The sequence below is a fragment of the Eublepharis macularius genome, chromosome 7 (genome assembly GCF_028583425.1).
Source record: "Eublepharis macularius isolate TG4126 chromosome 7, MPM_Emac_v1.0, whole genome shotgun sequence".
NCBI classification, from domain to species: Eukaryota; Metazoa; Chordata; class Lepidosauria; order Squamata; family Eublepharidae; genus Eublepharis; species Eublepharis macularius.
This window is the reverse complement of record NC_072796.1, coordinates 46,784,558-46,806,921: the sequence shown is the minus strand read 5'-3', so window position 1 is coordinate 46,806,921 and position 22,364 is coordinate 46,784,558. Positions and strand designations below refer to the sequence as shown.

The 22,364-nt window shown below is 42.6% G+C and overlaps 1 protein-coding gene across 2 annotated transcripts in view; it reads right to left on the bottom strand.

Annotated features, from left to right (window-relative positions):
* The window catches only part of CDKAL1 (CDK5 regulatory subunit associated protein 1 like 1), a 480,236-nt gene that overhangs the window by 288,816 nt on the left and 169,056 nt on the right, over positions 1 to 22,364 (bottom strand). For both annotated transcript variants that reach the window (XM_054985473.1, XM_054985474.1), the window contains one exon: positions 561 to 664. In XM_054985473.1, coding sequence (XP_054841448.1) covers positions 561 to 664 — 104 coding nt within the window. The remainder of the gene's footprint in view (positions 1 to 560; positions 665 to 22,364) is intronic.

Genomic DNA, 22,364 nt, shown 5'->3' with positions numbered 1-22,364 from the left:
CAAATCCAGAGCCCAAAATGGCCAAGGGCCAGCACCCAAGATGAATGCAGTCCAAGTGCAATTGCATAGCCAACTGAACTAACCTTTATTCCCAAAAGCCTAGCAACAGAGCAAGGGGAGTTGACCAATCAGAATATGATGGTGACGTAAGGCTTGATTCTCTGCAGCTGAACCAAGCACTCACACCAGTGTCCCTCTCACTATGAGAACCAAGGTGGCTCACACCAAGCTAACAAGATGGAATATAACATGGCCATATCAACCTTGGGGCCCTGACTCCTTTCCTTAGCAGTTTCAAGGAAGCCTTGCACCAGGGACTGATAACACTAACTAGGCTTGTGATGGCATATAAGATGAAATCACCCTTTTCTCACAGAAACCAACGGCTTTTGCCAAGAGATTTGCAAACTCTGGTCAAGCAGACATAGCATTTCATATAAGTTAAGAGAAGGTCTGTTCACCACAAAGTCTGGCTGCACACTGAAACCAAACATTAAACAAACACAATTGTTATCAGGAATGCTAAATAAAATCAACTTACAGATTTTAAAAAACCCTACCTTGAAAGGACTGTTCAGCTCTGTCTACCAACTCTTGAATAGGATAACTTGCTAGGTCTCCTCTGGCATGTTTGGTTTTGCAGTAGGTACATGCATTCAGACATCTAGATAAAAAAAAAGAAAATGAATCAATACATTTGAGATGGTTCACAAGCCATCCAAAGGATAAAAATAACTAAACCTATAGTACAAACAACTTATCAGTACATAAGCAATAACATCCAAGTTGGATTACAGTAATGTGCTCTAGCTGGGCATGCCTTTGAAAACAGTATGGAAGCTTCAGTTTGCCCAAAATACAGCAATCAGGCTACAGTCAGGGGCTGGTTGCAGGGATCATGTAATTCCTGTGCTGAGAGATCTGTTTTGGACCACAATTCAAAGTGCTGGATTTTATGGGGCCTCAAACACCCTGGGATCAAGGTACCTGAGGGATCACCTCCTCCCAGCCCACCAGCTAAGGTCTGCATCTCAGGCCCTGTTATCTGTGCACCTGACTGCAGATCTGAGGCAAGTAGTAATTCGGGACAACAGATTTTCTGTGGTGGCACATCACTTCTCCCTTGAGGCTCAGCTGGTACCTAACTTTACTGTCTTTCAGGAACCAGGCCAAATGTTGCTTTTTACCCAGACTTTTAATTAGGGGTTTTATTGTTCTAGCTTTTCAGTTGACTGCTCTGGTCTGAAATCTGATTATGGATAGTTTTATGCTGTTTATTGATTTAATGGTTTGTTTTTATACTGTTAATATTATTTTAACTGTAAGGTGCCTTAAGCAGGATTCTGATGAAGTAGCACAGAAAAATCCCAATGAATAAATTCATATAAAGACAGAGCAGCAATAAATACACACTCACTAAAACAAAATCATTTATCTAGATAAAATACAATTGAGTAAGAAAAAAGATGTTTCAGGCCAGAAAAAGGAAAAACTCAGTGGATTCAATAAAATGCCTAGGTGTATTTTCACTCCTTATAATTGCCTAAGCTTTACCATGAGAAAATATTCCTCTCTTTTCATTCTTCAATAGGTGTCCATTTTCCATTTACAAGCAAATTCAAATCTTGCCATTGTTAGCATATTAGTATTTAATCTTTGGTATCTTTTCCATATACCAATCCATAGAGGATGACATTAGATTTCTGTCCCTTGTATTTAATTATACACATGCCTGCTTTTTAAAGCAGCAGTATCATAATAAGATCCTTCTAAAATATAAAAGGGTTTATGAAAATTACAGCAATCTCAAAATATAATGCAGGCAGTCATTTTACTAAGCACTGTCATATATTCTTTAAAACAAGAATATGTTGATAAACGGCACCAATTTCCATGTATATTATACAACTAAATCTATAGGAACAAATCTGCCATACAATCATATAAACAATAGCCCTTTACTGACAAACAAATTTGACTTTTGAACTCTCTAAAGTCAAGCTCAATCAAGTGATATATTGCCTCTCAAAAATGATTCATGCAATATTTGTTAGTGTTGAAATCTTCATTAATCCTTTTTCTACTAAACTGGTTTTCCTGGTTATGGAATAAATACACTTAATTACAAACAAAACATTCTACAGCAGAAATAACACAAATAATTATTTTGAATTTTTAAAATCATGGTTCGTCTTTAAGATTTTTAAGTTAACTTATTATTTGGCTTGACTGAATTATAATTAATCAATTTTAAATATGCCACATACCCAAAGTACAATAGAGCTGCTTTTCTGAGGAACTTAAGACACAGTGAATAACAAAAATGCAGAGAAACACATACTTTAAACAAAGCACCCATTGGATTTCCCAGGGCCTATTTAGCCCTGGCTACTAGAGGCAAGTTTCACAGCTGTTCTGGAAAGTATTCAGATGTATACTTTTATAGTATCCATGGGAAAAAGAATTCCATGATTGTGGAGAAGCAACTGAGAATGTTGAGACTATACTCTTTGCTGACACATATTTGGTACTATTGTGATGGTAAAATGGCCCAAGCAATTACAGATTTACAGGTTTATGTCAGTACCTGCTCCTCTATCCTTTGTTGTTCCTTTAGCTCCTTCTGACCCCCGGAAAAATCATTCCCAGGGTTGTGAGGAATAGACATGTTGGAAGGGGCATGCTGGGTGGACTAAAGAAGGCTAAGGGGGTGAAATCACTTCTCCTTCCTCTTCTGCAAATGCAACTCTGTTAAGAAAACGGATGTGTTTCTTTTCATCTCCGTGATCTTCCTCACTTCAGCTGTTCTTCCACATGGATTCTGCAGTTTCAAATGATCTTTATTTATTTACATTATTTATAGTCTGCCGTTCTCACTGAGACCAAAGGTGGATTACACAGTAGAGTCAATTTCAAGGACATTTCAATAAACAATAAATGCAAATGTGCAAAGATTTAAAACCAGCAAAAATCTAATACAGAGTTGAAGAAATGCTGGAACAGACCATATGCCATTCTGATACATTAAACAATATAGAACTATCCAGTATGATCATACCCAAAGCAACAAACAGAACACAATAGCACATAGTAGTAAAGTCTTTGGTCTCTATCCCTGTACTGTGCATCCCTTTGAAACCACTTCCTTACAGTACAGCCCTCCTATTTGAGTAAAAAAGCCCTCATGAATAATTTGGTTTTGCATTGTTTGCTGCAAGCCAGGAGAGCGGGAGCTTTTCTGACCTCTTCATGGAGGCTGTTCCATAGGGTGGAAGCCACCACAGAAAATGCATGTGTATGGTTAACCAGGAGGCTCTAATTAGTGCAAAATGCTGCAGCTCGATTGTTATCAGGAGTGAGCAGGAGCATGAACATCACTCCCATCCTACAGCCGCTCCACTGGCTACCCATCGTTTATCGTGCTCAGTTCAAAGTATTAGTTATTACATAGAAAGTTCCTCACAGCATACCTACGGGACCGCCTCCTTCCCCATGTTCCTCCACGGCAGCTTCACTCATCTGAACAGGGTCTCCTGCAGGTGCCAGGCTGCACACAGGTGAAGTCAGCAGCAGCCTGTACATGGGCTGTGGTGGCCCCTATCCTGTGGAATGACCTGCCTGAGGAAGTCAGAAGAGCCCCCACTCTCCTGGCTTTCCGTAAACGATGCAAAACCGAACTATTAAAAAAGGATTTTTACTCAAATGGGAGGGCTGCACCATAGGGATGGGGTCTCACGTACTTCACTAACAAGTTGGGGATCATAGACTTCATCACCATTTTTGCCTCATATATTATCTGCTGCTTTAAATATATACTCCTATGTACAACCATTGCTCCATGCTGTCTAATGTTAGTCCTAGAATTAATTATGTTTTGCTTCAGTATCTCTACTATGTCTTGGATCCTTGCTAATGCTATGTCTTTAAACTTGTATATGTTTACCTTATGGTATTGTATTGAAATGTACTTACTTGATACTGATTTTATTAACCTCATACTGTGTAATCCTCCTTGAGTCTCAGCGAGAAAGGCGGACTATAAATGATGTAAATAAAATAAAATAAAAATAAAAATATGGGCAGTTTTAGATTTTGCCCATGTGCAAAGAGGCACCTGCAGAAGGCTTTGTTCAAATTAGCAAAGCTGTGTGGCGGAAAATAAAGACAGAGGCAGTCCCATAGATATGCTGGACCAAGGTCATGAAGAGTTTTGTATGAGATAGCCAATACTGTGAATTGGGCCCGGTAACTGACAAGTAGTCAGCAGAGTGACTGAAGAATGAGTGTAATGTTCACTCTTCTCCTAGCTCCTGATAACAATTGACCTGCAGTGTTCTGTACCAACTGGGCTACAGTATAAGAGGTTTGGAAACACTCCATTTGATTCGCCAGAACAAAAGAAACAAATTCTACACCCATACAAAAAAAGGTCAACAGTTAAATAGATAGTACAATTCAAGTTGCAATAATGTCATATGGGAATTAGCTCTCGGTTTGTAATCAGCCAAAACAGATGAAGTTTTCCCTTCATTTATGTTCCAGAGGGGTAAATGTGTTTCCTACAGCAAAACAAAAGAGAATTCCAGTGCACCTTAAGGCTAACAACATTTATTCCAGTATCAGATTTCATGAGTTAGAGCTCACTTCCTCAGATACTCTTTCTTGTATCTCATGAAAGCTCATACAGTTAGTCTTTAATGTGCCACTGGACTTCATTTAGGTGTCTCTGAAATTTCAATGGTTGCAGATATTGTCTTTAAAACTGGAATGCATTTCTTTTTTGTTGTCGGAGGAATGAATAGTTGCAAGTATGTAGTTTGATATACAAAATTACTCTTTTTAATGGGAAGATTAGGAAATTTAAATACGACTGATAACATTTGTTTAAGTGTTTCAGTTTGAAACAAATGTTTAATAACATAAAGTGTTTGCACTGTACTAATATTTATTTAAAACCTGTAATTTGATTTTGAAAAGTTCAGTGAGATAGGGATGCTGGAAAAGCATCAAACAGAAAAAGAATTACTGTTAAACTCCGGGCAACTGCCCTTTACAGAAAGCACAACTGTATAATAGACAGGATCCAAAGGTGCCCTTCAGTGCGTAGAAGGTGCTTGGTAGTCATGAAAGGACTATTTTTCACCCTGAGCTTTAGTGCTAAGCAAGAAAAGTACAACAGAATCTGCTTCCACAATAGCTTTTGCAGACCAGTTATTAGCAGCTCTTTTCTTCCCACTCACAGTTCTTGGAACCAGCCCCTTATTTCTGGATATCATACAGTACTGTTTCATGCAATCATTAAACAGCTGAAAGTTGGTTCATATCTATGAAACGGTGGCACATTTTCAGCACCTATTCAAATCTTATGATAATTAAAACTGGGTTGGGAATGCCGGCAGGTTTGGATTAACCATAGTTGACACTGCTGTATATTAACAATTAGGAAAAACGAGGCAGTCTATAATCCTATGGTCTAACTCTGATGCTTCAACTAAGGTTAAAGCCAAGGCCAGTGAGTTGCATTTGCACAAGCTCTGTGAACTTAACGAATAAAATCCATTCACAGGTAACAACCTATTTAAAGATTTTGTGGAACAATCTACTTTCACAGCAGATTGTTAAACAGCATGCTGTTAAAATCATATATACTAGATCAGCCTTAATAATAATAATAATAATAATAATAATAATAATAATAATAATAATAATAGATTTATATACTGCCCTTCAGGATAACTTAATGACCATTTAGAACAGTTTACAAATTATGTTATTATTATCCCCACAACAGTTACCCTGTGAGGTGGGTGGGGCTGAGAGAGCTCTGGAAGAGCTGTGACTGACCCAAGGTTACCCAGATAGCTTCAAGCAGAATAATATAATATAATATAATATAATATAATATAATATAATATAATATAATATAATATAATATAATATAATATAATATAATATAATATAATATAATATAATATAATATAATATAATATAATATAATATAATGTTGATGATTAAGGATGACTCTGTGGTACAATATGAAGTTAACAATTTCTTCAAGACAGTAAAATCTGTAAGATGTTTATTAAATAGTATATAAACAGGCTTAACTAAACTAAGCAGTCATGTAATAACATAGTAATGTGATTTTTTTTTAAAAAAAAAAACCACGTATGAATTTAGCTGTTTAAAGCATCTTCTGGGCAGACAGGGCTGCCAAAAAATCCTCAGTCCAGGACTCTTATGGTTCAACTGTTGCAGGAATCCCAATGACAATGCTGTTAGATTTATAAACATAGTCAACCAGGGCTTTTTTTCAGCAGGAACGTGGTGGAACGGAGTTCTGGAACCTCTTGAAAATGGTCACATGGCCGGTGGCCCCGCCCCCTGATCTCCAGACAGAGGGGAGTTTAGATTGCCCTACGCGCCGCTCCCCTCTGTCTGGAGATCAGGGGGCAGGGCCACCGGCCATGTGACCATTTTCTCCGAGGGCAACCCACTGAGTTCCGCCACCTCTTTTCCCAGAAAAAAAGCCCTGATAGTCACCATGGACAGATCTTGATGTTTGCACATGATACTGTGTACAAATAAAAAATGTATACAGTTTTTCAAATATATGGATTACATGTACACAAAATGTACTGAGATTTTCACCCAATGTATTAAAGCTCTTAAATGCTGATCAACCCAAAAGTACAAGCACTGACTCAATGTAGAACTGAAATGACAAAGAATATGAGCTTTCATTTCTTTAAAGTCTTACATTTAATTCTACAGAATTCTGTACCTATTATACATAACTAACAACCTGTATCTAGAAGCTAGCAGAAAAATACTTCTATTCAGGATTTGGAATAAAAAACTTGCTTGAAATTCAAATCCATAACTACACCTTAAAAGGTATCTTTGGATTTAGAAAAGAAAGACATGTCTGTGAAAGAGGACTGTGAAACTTTATTCACTACAGAGAAATACCCCAAAGCACATGTGCAGATCAAGAGAACCAAAGTTACAGTTAAACTTACAGCAAAGTGAAGATTATATATACGGCATGTCTAACACCACTTTGCCCATGTTCTAAAATGAGCAGAATATGAAGTGATGTGCCTCACAGCTGGAAGTCAGAATTAGTGTGACAGAACAGCGAAAAAGACTTCCCCAAAGTATGGCTCTCATCTGGTTGAGAGAATGAAAATAGACATTCATACCAGCATTAAAAAAGATAAAGTGCTTTTTAGAGAAGAGTAATCAAAGAGCTCAAGTTTTATAAGCCAATTACAGCCCTCAGAGTGCATTTAGGTGCTCACTTTTATCCATCTCTGCTTGTAGAAGCCAACACTATGCAACAGATAAGGAAAGAAATTGCTTCATTTTTAACCCAACTGGAAGTAATATGCAATTACACAACTGTGTTTTAGTCAGAGCATGGGGGCTAATGTTTCGCTGACTGCCATGGGCTTAAACGAGTCGAGCAACAGACAGCACCCGCAGGCAAAACCATATTCCCGATATAACAGAGCTACAAATGCATTGCTGCTAATTCAAAAAGAAGTAATCCATCAGTCCAGGCCCACTGGAAAATTGCACTCCTTCCCAGGGAGAACATCATAGCAAGAGGTGATGCTGATGCCCAGGCCACTGGCTAAAGAAGGATCATACCCAGAGAAGCTTGATTCGCTTCTCCTGGCTGTAAAGAACTCTATTTCAACTGTTTGCTGACAACAAGCATCTAGAGATGTCATTTGCCAAAAATGCATTTTTCCATCTTACATAGATAATTTAAATGCTGTAACCACAATGAGTCTTAGGATTGCACAAAACACTATTTATTATTTAAGACAAGTTAGTCTAATTTAAGCCCTACACTGGTCAGGAGTCAAAAATACAAACAACAATTAGGAATATATTTTGAGAGTCATGGATATTACTTCATATACACAGAATGCCTTACACCTCACACATCAAATTGCCAAATGTTCCTTAAAAGTAGTACCCAACACCCATTATGAAGACACAGCCATTCGAAAACATTATTAGGTGCTCCCAGAGCTGAGTAACAGTTAAAAACATGTTTTAGAGCTACCCTGATAGTCATTCAGGGGTCTAAATACTATGAGATATATTGCAACAGCATGAGCTTAATTATGACTGTGCCTGCACTCAGGATGAGAAAAACAGCTATACACCAGCCTAGTATAATAAAACACGTTAGGTCATGTCAACAGGCAGATATGTTTGCACAAGAGTTTAAAATAGGAGTGCATAAATTATCGATCCTTTATATCAATTGAATTTTAGTTGTCTAATTGACAATAATCATCATGCTTATGAAAGTATGCCTAAGGGTGCATGCAAGCAGGCTGTTTCTTGAGCGATCCACTGATAATTGTGAAAGGTCACAACGCACTGGAGTCTGCAATTTGATTGTGTGTAAGACTCGCTCTCAGAGTGGTCTCACAGAGACAAAATACAGACTGCATAGAATTAGTTTTAATTATTTTGTTTTACTACTATGACTAAATCCGCTAAAAACACCATAAAATATCTGAAACTCCCTAGAGACCTTACACAGGCCACAAATTCCTACAGAGTACTAAATCAACAACAAGGATCTGGAAAGGGCACTCAGCTCCTGCCTTTTCAATTATCTTCACTACCTACTCCCCCCCCCCAAGAATACCTTACACTTTTCTGATATTACCTAGAGAAGCAGTGATAGGCAAGTAGAGGGAAAACTGAGATTTTAAACTAATATGTACTGTAGAATTCAAAGTGTTAATTACAAAAATATTTTATTCTGATATCAACCAAACAGGATTACTGATGTATTAAAAATGTGCAATTTTGGTTAAACATACATGTCTATTTTATTTTTTTTTTGTTTATTCAATTTTTATTCCTTGCATATATGGAAATGTTCCACAGGATCATGATTTGCCATGACATTCCAAACGATAGATGTTATCACAGAATGATCTTCCAACCACGGCTTATAAATGCACCATATTCTGGTCTCATTCCCTGTTAGGAATGACTAGGCTCAGTTAGTGGTAACTATAGTTTTCCTGATTCAGCCACTTCAACAAACAATAGTTCCCTTAAATCATGAAAGGGGACTCTAGTGCAAGTTTAATTGTATGTTTTCGACTGGTTTATAGCAGAATTATACATGAAAACTCCCACACAATTGGTTTGGATGTAAGTTTTGTTCCATCTCTTCTCTCACCCATAGCTTCACCCTTGTCTCCTCTATTATCAGAGCCATTTCTATTATGCTGAATCTGCACAATGTCACTTCTGTTTCTCAGTGAAACATGTCGCTAACTTTGTTTGATTCCTTTTAGCAGAGACTGAATATACTTTACCATCCCATTTCAAAAGTCATCCCATCCCCCAAATCATTGTTCAAGCATACATTATCACATTTATGGGGATGTATGAGGATAAAATGAGAAACATACATAATGCTTTAAGAAAAAGAAACAAGCATTACTATTCGAGCAGGATAAAGTACATAATTGGGTATGTGAAGGTTAGTTCTTCTGAGACATGAAACTGCCTTATACTGAGTAGAGTTGCCATCCCCCTCTTCCTACAAAGCAGGGAACTGGTGGTCGTGCTGCAGGCATGGGGCCCTGATCTGGTTTCCTAGCAGGTGTGTGTGCCAGAGGCCCCAAAGACATTACTTCCAGCTGAAAAACAGAAGCAATGAGCTTTCAGTAAGGGCAAAACTGGCCCCAAACATAGCATTTTCACTATGTATGGGGCCAATTTGGCTTTGTTGAGACCTCATAGCTACCAGAAGTGTGTTATTGGGGCCTCTAGAGTGTGTGCCATTTTGCCACAAGCTTTGGTGGCTTTCATTCTGTCTCTACCTCCTGCCAGCCAGGTGAGCGGGGCTGGGGGGGGAACGTGCCATTTCTGATGTTGAGTGAGATCATTGCTTCCTCTAGCTTTGTACTATCTACTCTGATTGGCAGCATCTCTCCAGAGTCTCATACAGAAAAGATTGTTCACAATAGCTACTTGGTTTTTTTGTTTTGTTTTTTAACTGAAAACACCAGGGATTGAACTCAGATCACCTGTACACAATATGTACTCTACCAGTAAGCCAAAGCCCTTCCCAATTTTATATAATTTTCCTTTTACACATTCCTACTATTCCCTGGCTGCTCCTTTCTCTTCCATTCTGACTAAAGGAATATACAGACCACTGGTTCTTAACCTTCAATCCTCTATCCCCACCCCTTTCAAAGAAACCTACATCATCATCAAATTCCCAACTACTTTATTAATATATTTATATGCCACTTTTTCCAGTGACCACAGCACCTCAATGCACAAAAAATAGCCTAAAGGAAACAGACAATTAAATGTATCTTTTAAAATGAAACAAGAAAAACACAGCTATATAACTTTGCCTCAAAATGTCTGTCTTAAAAGAATGGCTTTACAGTTCTCACAGCTGGTGGACAATATGGGAGGCCTCACAGCCAGCCAGTGTAGTGTAGTGGTTAGAGTGCCGCATTAAGATCTGGGAGACTGAGGTTCAAATTGCCCATTCTGCCATGAAAGCACATTGGGTTGACCTTGGGCCAGTCACACATTCTCAGCCTAACTTATCTCACAGGGTTGTTGTGAGGATAAAATGGAGGAGAGGAAAACAATGGAAGCTGCTATGGATCCTCATGGGTACATATAAGTTAAATAAATAAATAGATAGATAAATAGATAAATAAATAAATAAAGGGTCAAGAAGAGTATTTCGTAATGCAGGAGGTGCCATGGAAAAAAGAATCAGCCAGTTCTATGGTTGAATGGGCAGTCTGAAAGAGAAGGCCCCCAGAGGATATGAGGTGGCATTGGCAAATAGTTTCATAACAAGTAAACAAGCAAAGAAGTATTCCAGACAAAACAACTATAAAATATTTATGACACATACATATGATACACAGAACTGAAAGCACTCATTCAATGAAACAATTGTGCCTGAAGGCCAGCCAACGCCTTAATGTCATTTGTCATTTTTTAAGGGCCTTGGTGGGGAGGAGACTTTTTTGTCATGTAACCACCTGAGATTTTATCTTCAGTGTGGGGCAAGCAATTTAGAAAAAACTTTTCCTTGCTTGCTGCAAAACCATTGCAAGAAGGGAAAAGATTAAGAATCACTGCCATAGATCTTCACAGTATATGTCGTACATTATTCTGAAGAAAGTAAAATCTGCACGAAAACAATGGATTTGGGTTTTTTTTTGAAAGAGTAACTTTACCAGTCCCTTCAAAATGGCTAAAACTAAAATTTGTTCTGACCTGGGCAGCCCAGGCTAGACTGATCTCATCAGATCTTGGAAGCTAAGTAAGGTTGGCCCTGGTTTGCATTTGGATGGGAGACCACTAAGGAAGCCCAGGGACAGATCTGGAGACAGTCAATAGCAAACAACTTCTGTTTGTTTCTTGCCTTGAAAATCCTATGAGGGTCACCATAAGTCAGTTACTTACGACATGATGGCACTTTACACACACACAAAAAGCTTGCCACACTTCTGTACAGTAAACCAAGGAGCTCTGCAAGATTAATTCCTCCTGAATCAGTCACATAGAAAACTCAGCTGAAAAGTAGACTGCTGCCTGTGATAAGAGCTATTGTTTCTATTTCCTAAATGGCTTCTGGGACAGAGCCTTTTAGAGTGGTAAAATCTCAAGAGGAAACGTTTGGCTACAGTTAATTCTGTAACATATAACAGGTTGTTGAAATAAAAGGTATTGTTTGAGGACTGGTCAAAACATCCGGAAGCAAGAGGTTAAGAGTTCTCTACAAGCATGCAGAAGCCAGCAAATTTAAATTTAGACAGTGGAAGATAGACTGGGTTTTTTTAAAGAAAAAAGAAAAGAAAAAAAGTATTTCAGCAACCCCTGTGGGAAAAGAGTTTCTGAATTGTGTGAATAGAATAATGGGGAAAGGAAACACATGGTTACTAAAAAAAATGCAACACTCACTGCTTGTAAAAAGCTATATATCCAAGAATCAATATATTTAATTCTCAATATGGCTTCATCTGAGGATACTTAAATCCAGAGATTAAATCCAAACAAAACAGATCTTTTGGGTAGGAAGAAGAGTATTGCTGGGAAGAAGAGAAGGAAGCAGGAAAAGAGGAGAGGCTTTGGGGATTGGCAGGGGGAGGAAAAGAGAAAATAGTGGAAGAAGGGAAAATGAGATACCTCCCACAAGTCCTTGTGGGTCCTCTGCTTGTCAATATGGTCAAATCTGTGGATACAAAATATGGAGACTAATGCCATGGACAAATATGACATATCTTTCTACAAACCTGAATAATGTCCCAGATTTACAGAAAAATCTGAAATATAAATCACAAATAACATTGCGGGTAATAGCATTGCTGGTACTTTTAAGAAACAAATGTCCTCCCAGCAGCTGTTCTGATTGTTGCTAGGCAACCACAACAGTATTGCCAGCCTTCAAGCTTTGGTCTCTGTCAGTAAAAGCCAGGAGCAGGGCCCTTTTCATGGCTGTTTCAGCTAGGGGAAACAGGGAGGGAAAGCTGAAGACAAGGGGCAGATAAAGGTAGATAAAGGTGCATTCTTCTATCTTCATCAGGGCAGGAAACTTGCCCCTCCCCTGTTGACCTGTGATTTAGTGACAGTGATCCAAGCAACGGTCACCTCCAGGTTGAATTACTGTAACTCGCTCTACACTGGGCTGCCCTTGTGTCTGCTCCGGAGGTTACAACTGGTCCAGAATGCAATGGCGTGTGTCTTGACTGGAACTCTGTTCTAGTCTCATATTACGCCTGTTCTGCACCAGCTGCACTGGCTCCCAGTGGAGTTCCAGTTCAGGTTCAAGGATCTAGTTTTGACTTTTAAGACCCTTAATATACCTATGACTGATATACCTATGGGACCACCTCTCACCCTATATTCCCTGGAGGCTGCTCCGATCAGCAGACAAACAACTACTGGTGATCCCTGGCCCCAAGGAAGTTCACCTTGCCTCAACCAGGGCCAGGGCTTTTTCGGCCCTGGCACCTACCTGGTATGAACTCTCTGTATGTGGGGGCCTGGTCTCAACAAGACTTGTTATCATTTCACAGGGCCTGCAAGACAGAGAGGGTGAGGCAGATGAATAACCAGCCCCTCCCAGTGGGGAGGGGGTATGTGCCCAACTCTACACTGATTGCATTTGAACCACCCTGGCCTGTAGGCTCTGAGGTGCTGAGATGTGGGGTGCAATACGAGCTGCCTTTTATGTTTAATGCTGTACCCACTTGATTGCTACCAATGTTTTTAAATTGTTTTAAATAGTTTTTATATATTTATGATGAAAATCTGCTCTGAGCCATCTAGCAGAGAGAGCAGACTATAAATTAAATAAATAGATTGGCTAGTGAGTGAAAAGGAGAGAATGAAGCAGTAAAATAGGAAAGGCTATGGCTGTCAGAGAAAGGAAAGAGGATGGGAAAATGAGATATTCCTACAAGTCCTTGTGTGTCCCCTACTTGTTTTATCCATATTACCCAGATGGCTGTAATTTGCATTACGCCTTCCTAAGACAGCAACAGTACAAAACAATATATGGTACTCTAAGTATCGTACTGATATTTAGTCATATAGGAAGAGGAACTGTCTTGGTATCTGATTTTAATTATACTCCCGAAAGAATACGCACAGCGATAGTAAAACACCTGGTTGTTCACATAATGTTAAAGCTTGAATAGCACAAGGATGGGTTTGCACAAAGAAAATGACAAAGCATTCTAGGAATGTTGTTCACCTACGTTCCCCCCTTTCTAATTTGAAAACTCAGAAGCTAACTACCAATATCTCTTTATCTAATTTATTCTCACAAGTATCCTGTCAGGCCTTCCCCTTGGCTTCACTTCACAAATATGCAACTGAAACTTACAGCACAATCCTAAGGAGAGTTACTCCAGTCTAAGCCCACTGATTTCAATGGGCTTAGACTGGAGTAACTCTTCTTAGGATTGCATTGTTAAAATTACTCAGCCAGATCATAGCTGAGCTAAGGTCTGAACCCAGGCCAAAGTCTAACAATAACATGAATTAGAATTGCATTCAACAGCTAGTAATAATATTTACCTCACTGATTCAGAGAATTATCTGCTTATACTTCAAAGAGCTCTCAACATTTAATGTATTAACACATCTCCAGGTTCTTAAAAAAAGAGCATTTACTTCATTATTTTACAATTGCTCTTTCAGAAATTACAATGTCCTGAAAATTGTTACATCTGAGCCTAAGCAAATGAGTGGAAGACCTCCTGAGATCCTCTTAGAAGTCATTTCTAATTAAAGTTCTTCAAAGAAAAGGCAATAAGGATCTTCTGTTGTAGGTGAAATAATTAATTTTGGTAAAAAAGAAAACTATGCCTTTACTTCTTAAATAACGTATTGATAGATATAATTCTCAACATGACCAAATCTGTGGATCCTTAAATCTGGAGACTGGATACATGAACAGACAAGACAGATCTTTCTACAAACCTGAAAATACTTGTTCTACCACTGTAAGAATTGTAGCTACCTGGAACTGAAATAGTGGGTACAGGCTGTAGCACTGTTTCCTGCTGAAAACCTTTGGAAATTCCTGGAGATTTGGGGGTGGTCCCTGTGGAGAGGCAGAGTTTGGGTGGGTGGGAGCTGAGTGATGTCACAGAGTCCACCCTCTGAAGCTGCCATTCCTCCAGGAGAACTGATCTCTGTAGTCTGGAGATTAGTTATAATATTGGGAGAACTCCACTGCGTTGTAAATACGTTTGAAATCAATGGGCTTAGATTGGAGTAACTCTGCATAGGATTGTACTGTTAGTATCTACGTTGGTTATTCACAGCATCCAACTCACTGAACCCTTGTGGTAACTCAGTTCTTCACAGATGACATCCAGTGAGAAGTTGTATCAAATTTCTTTCACCAGCACTCTCACCTCCAATCCTTCATTTTAGATAATTCACTTCCATAATGGTCTATATTATGCTGCTTTCCATATCGATTCTATAGTTATACTGAACTATCAGAACCTTACAGGTGCCACTTAATTGGCAGGGTGATAAAATAAAATACACAGAGTGCTTCAGGACTATTCAGCAAACAAGCCCCATTAAAACGCCCTTTACTGTCGAGGAACTTCATTTACTTCAATGCATTTGAGCCCACAGAGAAAATCTTTGACGTAACTTACTGATATTAGTGAAAATGAATTCTATTTTCATAAAATTCACCCGTAGTTCCATTTCTGAGGCTCACATTTTTGTTTTTATCTACTGCCTTCTGCTACTCTAAAATTAAATCAATTCAGAGCAATAGTTATTTACTCTTATAAACTATGGGAAGTACAAGAGTAGATCAAATCCAATTTAATTGGCAAAAACTGTGATCTCTGCCAACAAAAGAGGACAGTTTATACAAGTAAGAAGAAAAACAGACTGGCAGGGGCTGGGGAAAGCAGATGACTAAGCAAACTCTTTTGTAAACATACTCCTAGCTGCACTTTTAGGCTAATAGAAACTCTACGCTGTTGAGCAACGTTACCTTGCTCCCTGATAACCAAGGCTTTAAAAGGAAGATATAATACACATGACTCAAAGCTCTTCAAATATAAAAACACTAAACATTTATCTCTTAAAAACAATAAAGACACCAAGTCTGGCTCCTATTTGCAGTGCAAAAAGATCATAGGATTGCTAAACATTTGCAGGGAATTTAAAAAATAAATGAGAGCTGTGATGAAGGCCACTGCTATGGCTTGACCTAAGGTGACACTGCTTCCTCCCCCTACCTTTAGAAACAAGTTAAAGCTTTTTTTTTTTTACAGGTGGAGTTTAGGAAGTAAATGTGTTGGAGGTTGCAGGTGTGCATTCGTCCAGGTATGTATAGCTTTTGTACATGTCATCCATATATTTGAAAAATGAAGACCATAGATCACACATGGGGGGTTTACGAGTATCTGTCAGCCAGTGTACAGATGGGACTTCCAATGCATGGGGGTCAGACATGGTAATAGAGTGGAACCAGCAAGAATGACTCTCCCTTTCATACACATGCATCTTTTTGGGATTGTCTGTACAGGAGAAATAAGATTATTCTTAAAACATACCAGACTGCTAAGGTTTAATGCATCAAACTGATGGAAAAAAATAGGAGTGTTAAGTGGCACTGTTCCTATCTGCTACTTCACAGATGAAACCTAATTTTTCAAAAGGGAAAAAAATGTATAAAACAAGGAAGTAGGGCAGCTAAGTGGCATTTGATCTAAAACTGGAGACCTATACTTTGACTTAATTCATTGGTAGCATGCAGACAGTCATGTAGTAACCATAGAGGAAACTGACTAGATGGTCAGAGGACTGTCCCTCTAGATGTATAACACAGCAATGCTGTGATTTCCCTCCCCACCAACTTTTTAACTATAGCCATTATATTTCCTAGAGTATACCATGACAAATAAAAACAACAAAAGATAAGAATACAAGGTATCTTTTCACACAGCATAAGGATCACATATTAAGAGTTTCAAGTCCTACTGTTAGGTTCTCTGAGGTTCATCTGAGTCTGCCTTACCAAGCTGTGCTGTGGTCATGGCTGAAGTGTTTAAGTCTTCTGGTGTCCCTATTTTTAAGGGTAATATCTATGATTTATATTTCACTAGCAACAAAGCCCGTTGTGGAGAAAAATACAACAGGCTCTAGATAGCTTGGGTGGGGAGGGCTGGGAAGCGGGCTGGGTATGACTGCTGCTATGCCAGAATCGGGGCTGGGGAGGGAGGCAGGTTGGGCATGTCCCCGATTGTGAACGATTGGGGCTGGGGAGGGCTGGCAGGGGCATGGGCCGGTGAAGGCTGCTAACCCTTTCCGCCCCATCCCTGGTGATCAGCTGGGGAGGGCAAAGGCGCCTGCCTCCTTCCTCACTGATCAGCTGGACCAAGTCAAGGTGGCAAGCTCACCACCGCCACTTGCCCACTAATCTGCTGGGCAGGGAGAAGGAGGCGGGCTCATCCCCCCTTGTCTGCTGATCACCTGGGCAAGGAGAAGGCAGTGGGCTTGTCTCTGCCCCCTGACCACTGATCAGCTGGGCAGGGAGAACAGCCCCTTGGATACTCACCGTGAAGGGTCCTTCTCCTCTGAGGACAGGAGGACATCTTGGGTGATTCCCACCGTCCAATCGGGGAGGCAGGAAGTTGATAAACCTTCTTCCTCTTCCTCTGGTAGGTGGGACCACCCTCAGCTTCTCCAGTTCGGGTGAATCCCCTCAGCAGTATCTAACTATGCTCTTAGAAAAAACCCATTGTGTTAGAAAAACTTCAACAGTAAGGAAATAGCAAACAGGCATGCGAAGAACAGCAATAACATATATACAACATAACTGCAAAAAACAGAGTCAGTTATGAGACTGGCCACCTGGACCCCAACTTAGGGGGGGACTTCAGGTGATCACACACACACAAGGAGGAATAGGACGAAGATCAGGGAGGGCAAGATGTCCTCCTGTCCTCAGAGGAGAAGGACCCTTCACGGTGAGTATCCAAGGGGCCGTTCTCCCTCTGAGGCGGAGGACATCTTGGGTACTCCCAAAGCTGTGCCTCATATCCTGGGTGGGGTTGCATCTTCGTCTCCTATGACGTGTTGTAACACCCTGCGTCCGAAGGCCGCGTCAGCCGAAGCACTTGTGTGTAGCCGGTAATGTTTTATGAACGTTGACACAGAAGACCAAGTAGCTGCCCTACAGATATCTTCCACCGACGCATTTCCTCTCAAGGCCGCGTTGGTGGCCGCACTCCTCGTCGAATGTGCCGTAATGCCTGATGGGACATCCATCCCGAGGGCTTTGTAGGCTTCTATGATGCAGGACTTAATGCTATATGCTATCGCTGACGGAGACATACGGAGTCCCTTCTTTGGCTGTGAGATGTTGATGAACAAGGAGTCCGTTTTCCTGAACTCCTCTGTCCTGCAGAGGTACGTCTTGAGAGCTCTCCTCACGTCCAGGTTATGCCAATCTCTCTCCCTAGGATGCCGAGGTTCTGGACAGAACGATGGAAGGTAAATCTCCTGGGAGCGATGGAAGTTGGAATAAGCTTTCGGCAGAAAGGTTGGGTCTGTTCTTAATACCACCTTATCCTTATGAAAAACGCAGAGTTCTGGTCGTGTCGACAGGGCGCCCAGTTCAGAGATCCTGCGTGCTGAAGTGAGTGCCACCAAGAAGATGGTTTTGATCTTCAACCATCGGAGGGAGACGTACCGTAGTGGTTCAAATGGAGGTTTAGACAAGGCTGTCAGGACCACGTTTAGTTTCCACGTGGGGAAACGATGAATCGTCGGTGGTTTTAGCAGTGTGGCACCTCTGAGAAACCTCCTAATTAGCACGTGGGACGTGAGCGTCGAACCGTTCCTGTCCGTCCAGACCGATCCAATCGCTGCAATCTGTCTCTTAAGGGTCGCTGGACTCAGGCCCCTGTCCAGGCCTTCTTGTAGAAATTCCAGCAAGGTGCGTACAGACATGTCCAGAGGGCTCACTTTTTTGCACCTGCACCACCTATGGAAGGCTTTCCAAGTGCTGTTGTAGATCCGCACGGTGGATTTTTTGCGGGATGCTAGAAGGGTGTTGATGACATCGGAATTCAGACCCTGGTGTTGAAGGTGGCTCCGCTCAATTTCCACCCTGTCAGCGCCCACCACTCTGGGCGTGGATGCCAAATCGGGCCCTGCTGGAGCAGGTCCGGATAATCCGGCAGGCGAAGAGGAGGGGCAACCGACAAACGAGAAGAGTAGAGAACCACGGCCTCCTGGGCCACCAGGGGGTGACCACTATCACCGTGGCTCCGAGTTCCCCTATTCTCCGGAGTAACTTGGCAATCACAGGCAAGGGAGGAAAAGCGTACAGGAGGGTCTCTGGCCATGACGCCGTAAGTGCATCTGTGTCTTCCGCCAGGGGGTGGAAATATCTGGAGTAGAACCTCGGTACCTGTCTGTTCTGGTGAGACGCGAAGAGATCCACCTCCGGACAGCCGAAGCTCTCTGTCAGTAGCTGGAAGGCTTCCCTCTTGAGTGACCACTCTCCTGGGTGAAGCGACTCCCTGCTCAGCCAATCCGCGTGCGTGTTCTGGACACCCCTGATATGTTCTGCTTGAATGGATGCCAGGTTGTTTTCTGCCCAAGACATGATCTTGACCGCTTCCGTCTGCAGACGGGATGATTTGGTCCCCCCTTGCTTGTTGATATATGTCTTGGCCGCTACATTGTCTGTCCGGACCAGAACATGGTCCCCTGTCAGCATGCCCTTGAAGCGGATCAGTGCTAGGTAGACCGCCCGCATCTCCAAGACATTGATTGGAAGTAGGCTCTCCTGTTCTGACCAGGTCCCCTGAGCCGGAACATTCCTCAGCGTTGCTCCCCAGCCGCTCAGACTGGCGTCTGTGAAGATCTGAGTGAGGCGTGGTGAAAGGAAGCTCCTGCCCTGGCGTAGGTTGTGGTCGACTGTCCACCATCGGAGACTTTCCTTCACCCGTTGAGGGATCTGAACCTTGGTGGATGATTTTTGGGCTATTTGCCACTGGTAAGGGCGTAAGAAGGTTAGGAGGGGTTTGGCGTGGAATTTGCCCCAGTAGATAGCCTCCGTGTTGGCCGTTAGGAGTCCACTGAGCTTTGACAGCTCCATCAGTGGCGAGGATCGTTGTTGGATCGTTTGTAAGGTCAGTTTTCTGGTCTTGGCTCTCTTGTCCTCTGGAAGGAAGAAGGCCCCTGCTTTGGTGTCTATTATTAACCCCAGATGTTCCAGTCTCTGGGTTGGGGTTAGTGAGCACTTGTCTCGGTTTATAAGAAAACCGTGAGACTCCAGGAAGTCTATCGTGTAGGCCGTCTCCTTTTCTGATGAAGCTTTGGAGGAGGATCTTATTAGAATGTCGTCCAAGTACGGGTGCACGTGTACGCCCCTCTCTCTCAGTTGGACAATGGGCACCAGTAGGAGCTTGGTAAACACCCTGGGTGCGGTAGCCAACCCGAAGGGAAGTGCTCTGAATTGAAAGTGGTCTGTGTGGATGGCGAACCTGAGGAACTTCCGATGAGCTGGTGTAATCGGGACATGAAGGTAGGCCTCGGTCAGGTTGATAGACGTCAAGAACTCTCCCTTCCGTAGAGCCTCTGCAATGGAGCGGAGTGTCTCCATTCTGAAGCGTCTCAGTTTGATGTGCTTGTTTACGTATTTGAGATCGAGGATGGCACGCCAGTCCCCGTTCCTCTTGGGGACCGTGAAGAAGATGGAATACACACCGTGACCCTTCTCGGCTGGTGGCACCGGTTCGATTGCTCTTATTTCTAACAGGTGGTGAACGGCTTGCAGAGTAATGGCCCTTCTGTGTTGGTTCCTTCTCAGTGGGGAGATGATGAAGCGCTCCCGTGGAATGGAGGCGAACTCTATGGAGTAGCCATTGGAGACAACCTCCAAGGACCACGCGTCTGCTTTGGAGTCCCTCCAAGTCTGGTGAAATAAGAGCAGTCTTCCCCCCACCGGGGTTCGAAGATAGTCAGGGTTTGTGACCCTTGTCCTCCTGATCTGGCCTGGTGCCTCGCATGCCCTGAGCCCTGTTGAATCTGGGGTGAGGGTTGGACCTTCTAGGTTGGTTTCTGGTCACATTCCAGGAACGTCTTTGGTCTGGTCTGTTCCTAGGAAGCGTATGCTGGGTTCGGAAGGGATGATAATTGTAGGTTCTCCTTGAGGATTGCTTCAGAGCCTTGCCTTGGGCAAGGCCTTCTTCTTGTCCCTTGTTTCAATCAGAATTTTTTCCAGTTGGTCCCCAAACAGTTTTCCTCCTTGGAAAGGATACGAAGCCAGTATCAGCTTTGCCTGCAGGTCAGCGGGCCAGGCTCTAAGCCACAGGAGCCTTCTAGCCGCTACTGAAGATGCCATGGCCCTGGAAGACAGCGATAGTGCGTCCAGTGTGGCATCAGAAACGAAGGTGCACGCCTTCAGAATTCGGTTGGCTCCCTCCATGAGTCTTCTGTTGTTGTCTGGAAGCAACTGCAGTAGCCTTCTTATCCACACCACCGAGGCCCTGGACACCATAGACGCGATGGCAGAGGCTTTAATGGAGGTAGCCATGCTCTCATGAGCTCTTTTTAGGACGGCTTCCCCTTTTTTATCCAGACCGTCCCTGATGTTGCCTTGACCATCCTCCGATAGTAGCCCTTGAGATTGTAATGCAGCCACTGGCGCATCGATGGCAGGGACCTGTAAGAACTCGTCCACAAAATTAGGCAACACATATAGCTTTTTAAGATAATTGGGCACCTGCTTTGTAGCTGCCGGTGCGGACCACTCTGCCCTCAGTTGGCGCTCAAAGTACTCTGGGAATGGAAACACTTTGGCTCTGGTATCAGATCTAGGGAAAAACTCCTTGTTTCCCTTGGGCCGGGATTTGTGGCCTGATGGTTTTGGAGCCTCCTCCTCCTCCTCCCCCTCTACTGGGTCTTTTAAGTCTAAGGCAGATAGAGTCTTAGCCAGTAGATATTGATAGTCTTCCATCAGGAAAAGTCTATTAGATTGCTGTGGAATATTGGAGTCAGCCTCCTGTTCTTCCTCAGAGAGGAATTCTCCCTCCTCAGAAACCTCACTGATGGACTGATCCTCGCTGACCCAGCCGGGGGGCTCCCTGGTAGAGCTTCGGGTTTGCTTTTTAGCTGCCTTGGTGGGCCAGGGTCTATTCAGGGAGGGGAGGCCTGAGGGTCCCTGTTGTGTAGGGAAGGTGTTGGGGGAGGAGGGATCAGGAAGGTGCACCTGACTCAGAGCCAGGATTTCTTCCCTGAGGGACTTCCTGATGGCTGCCAGGACCTGGGGAGACACGCCATCCGATGGATCACTTACTTGTGCTCCTGAAGCCTCTGCGGAGTGGCCCTGTCCGCTGGAGCTCGTCCCGGGTCCAAGATCTCCCGCCGGAGGTTGGGAACCGCGTCGTTCGCTTTTGGCGGGAAACCGCGGCTAGCCGCGTTTGCCGCCGAATTCGGGCCTCCCTTCCTGTGGCCGCCCTCTCGGCTCTTCTTCTGCGATCCTGCCCTCTCTGGCTTCTTGGAAGGCAGACGAGGGCGTTTCTGGGGAGGCTGCCCGGTCCCTGCAGCTTCTTCACCAGGAAGCCGATCGTGACTGCGCGGCACGTCGGCACCGGCAGGGCTTTTTCCCGCCGTCGGCAGAACGGCCCCGGGAAGGCAGCCCTCTGCCTTATCCAAAAAAGAGTCTTCGGAGTCGGATGACCCCCTTGACATCATCCTGGCTCCTGGCTTGTCTCCTCTTCTGATTCCCCAATTAGAAGGGGACAGTAGGGAAGACACAGAAGGGAAACAGG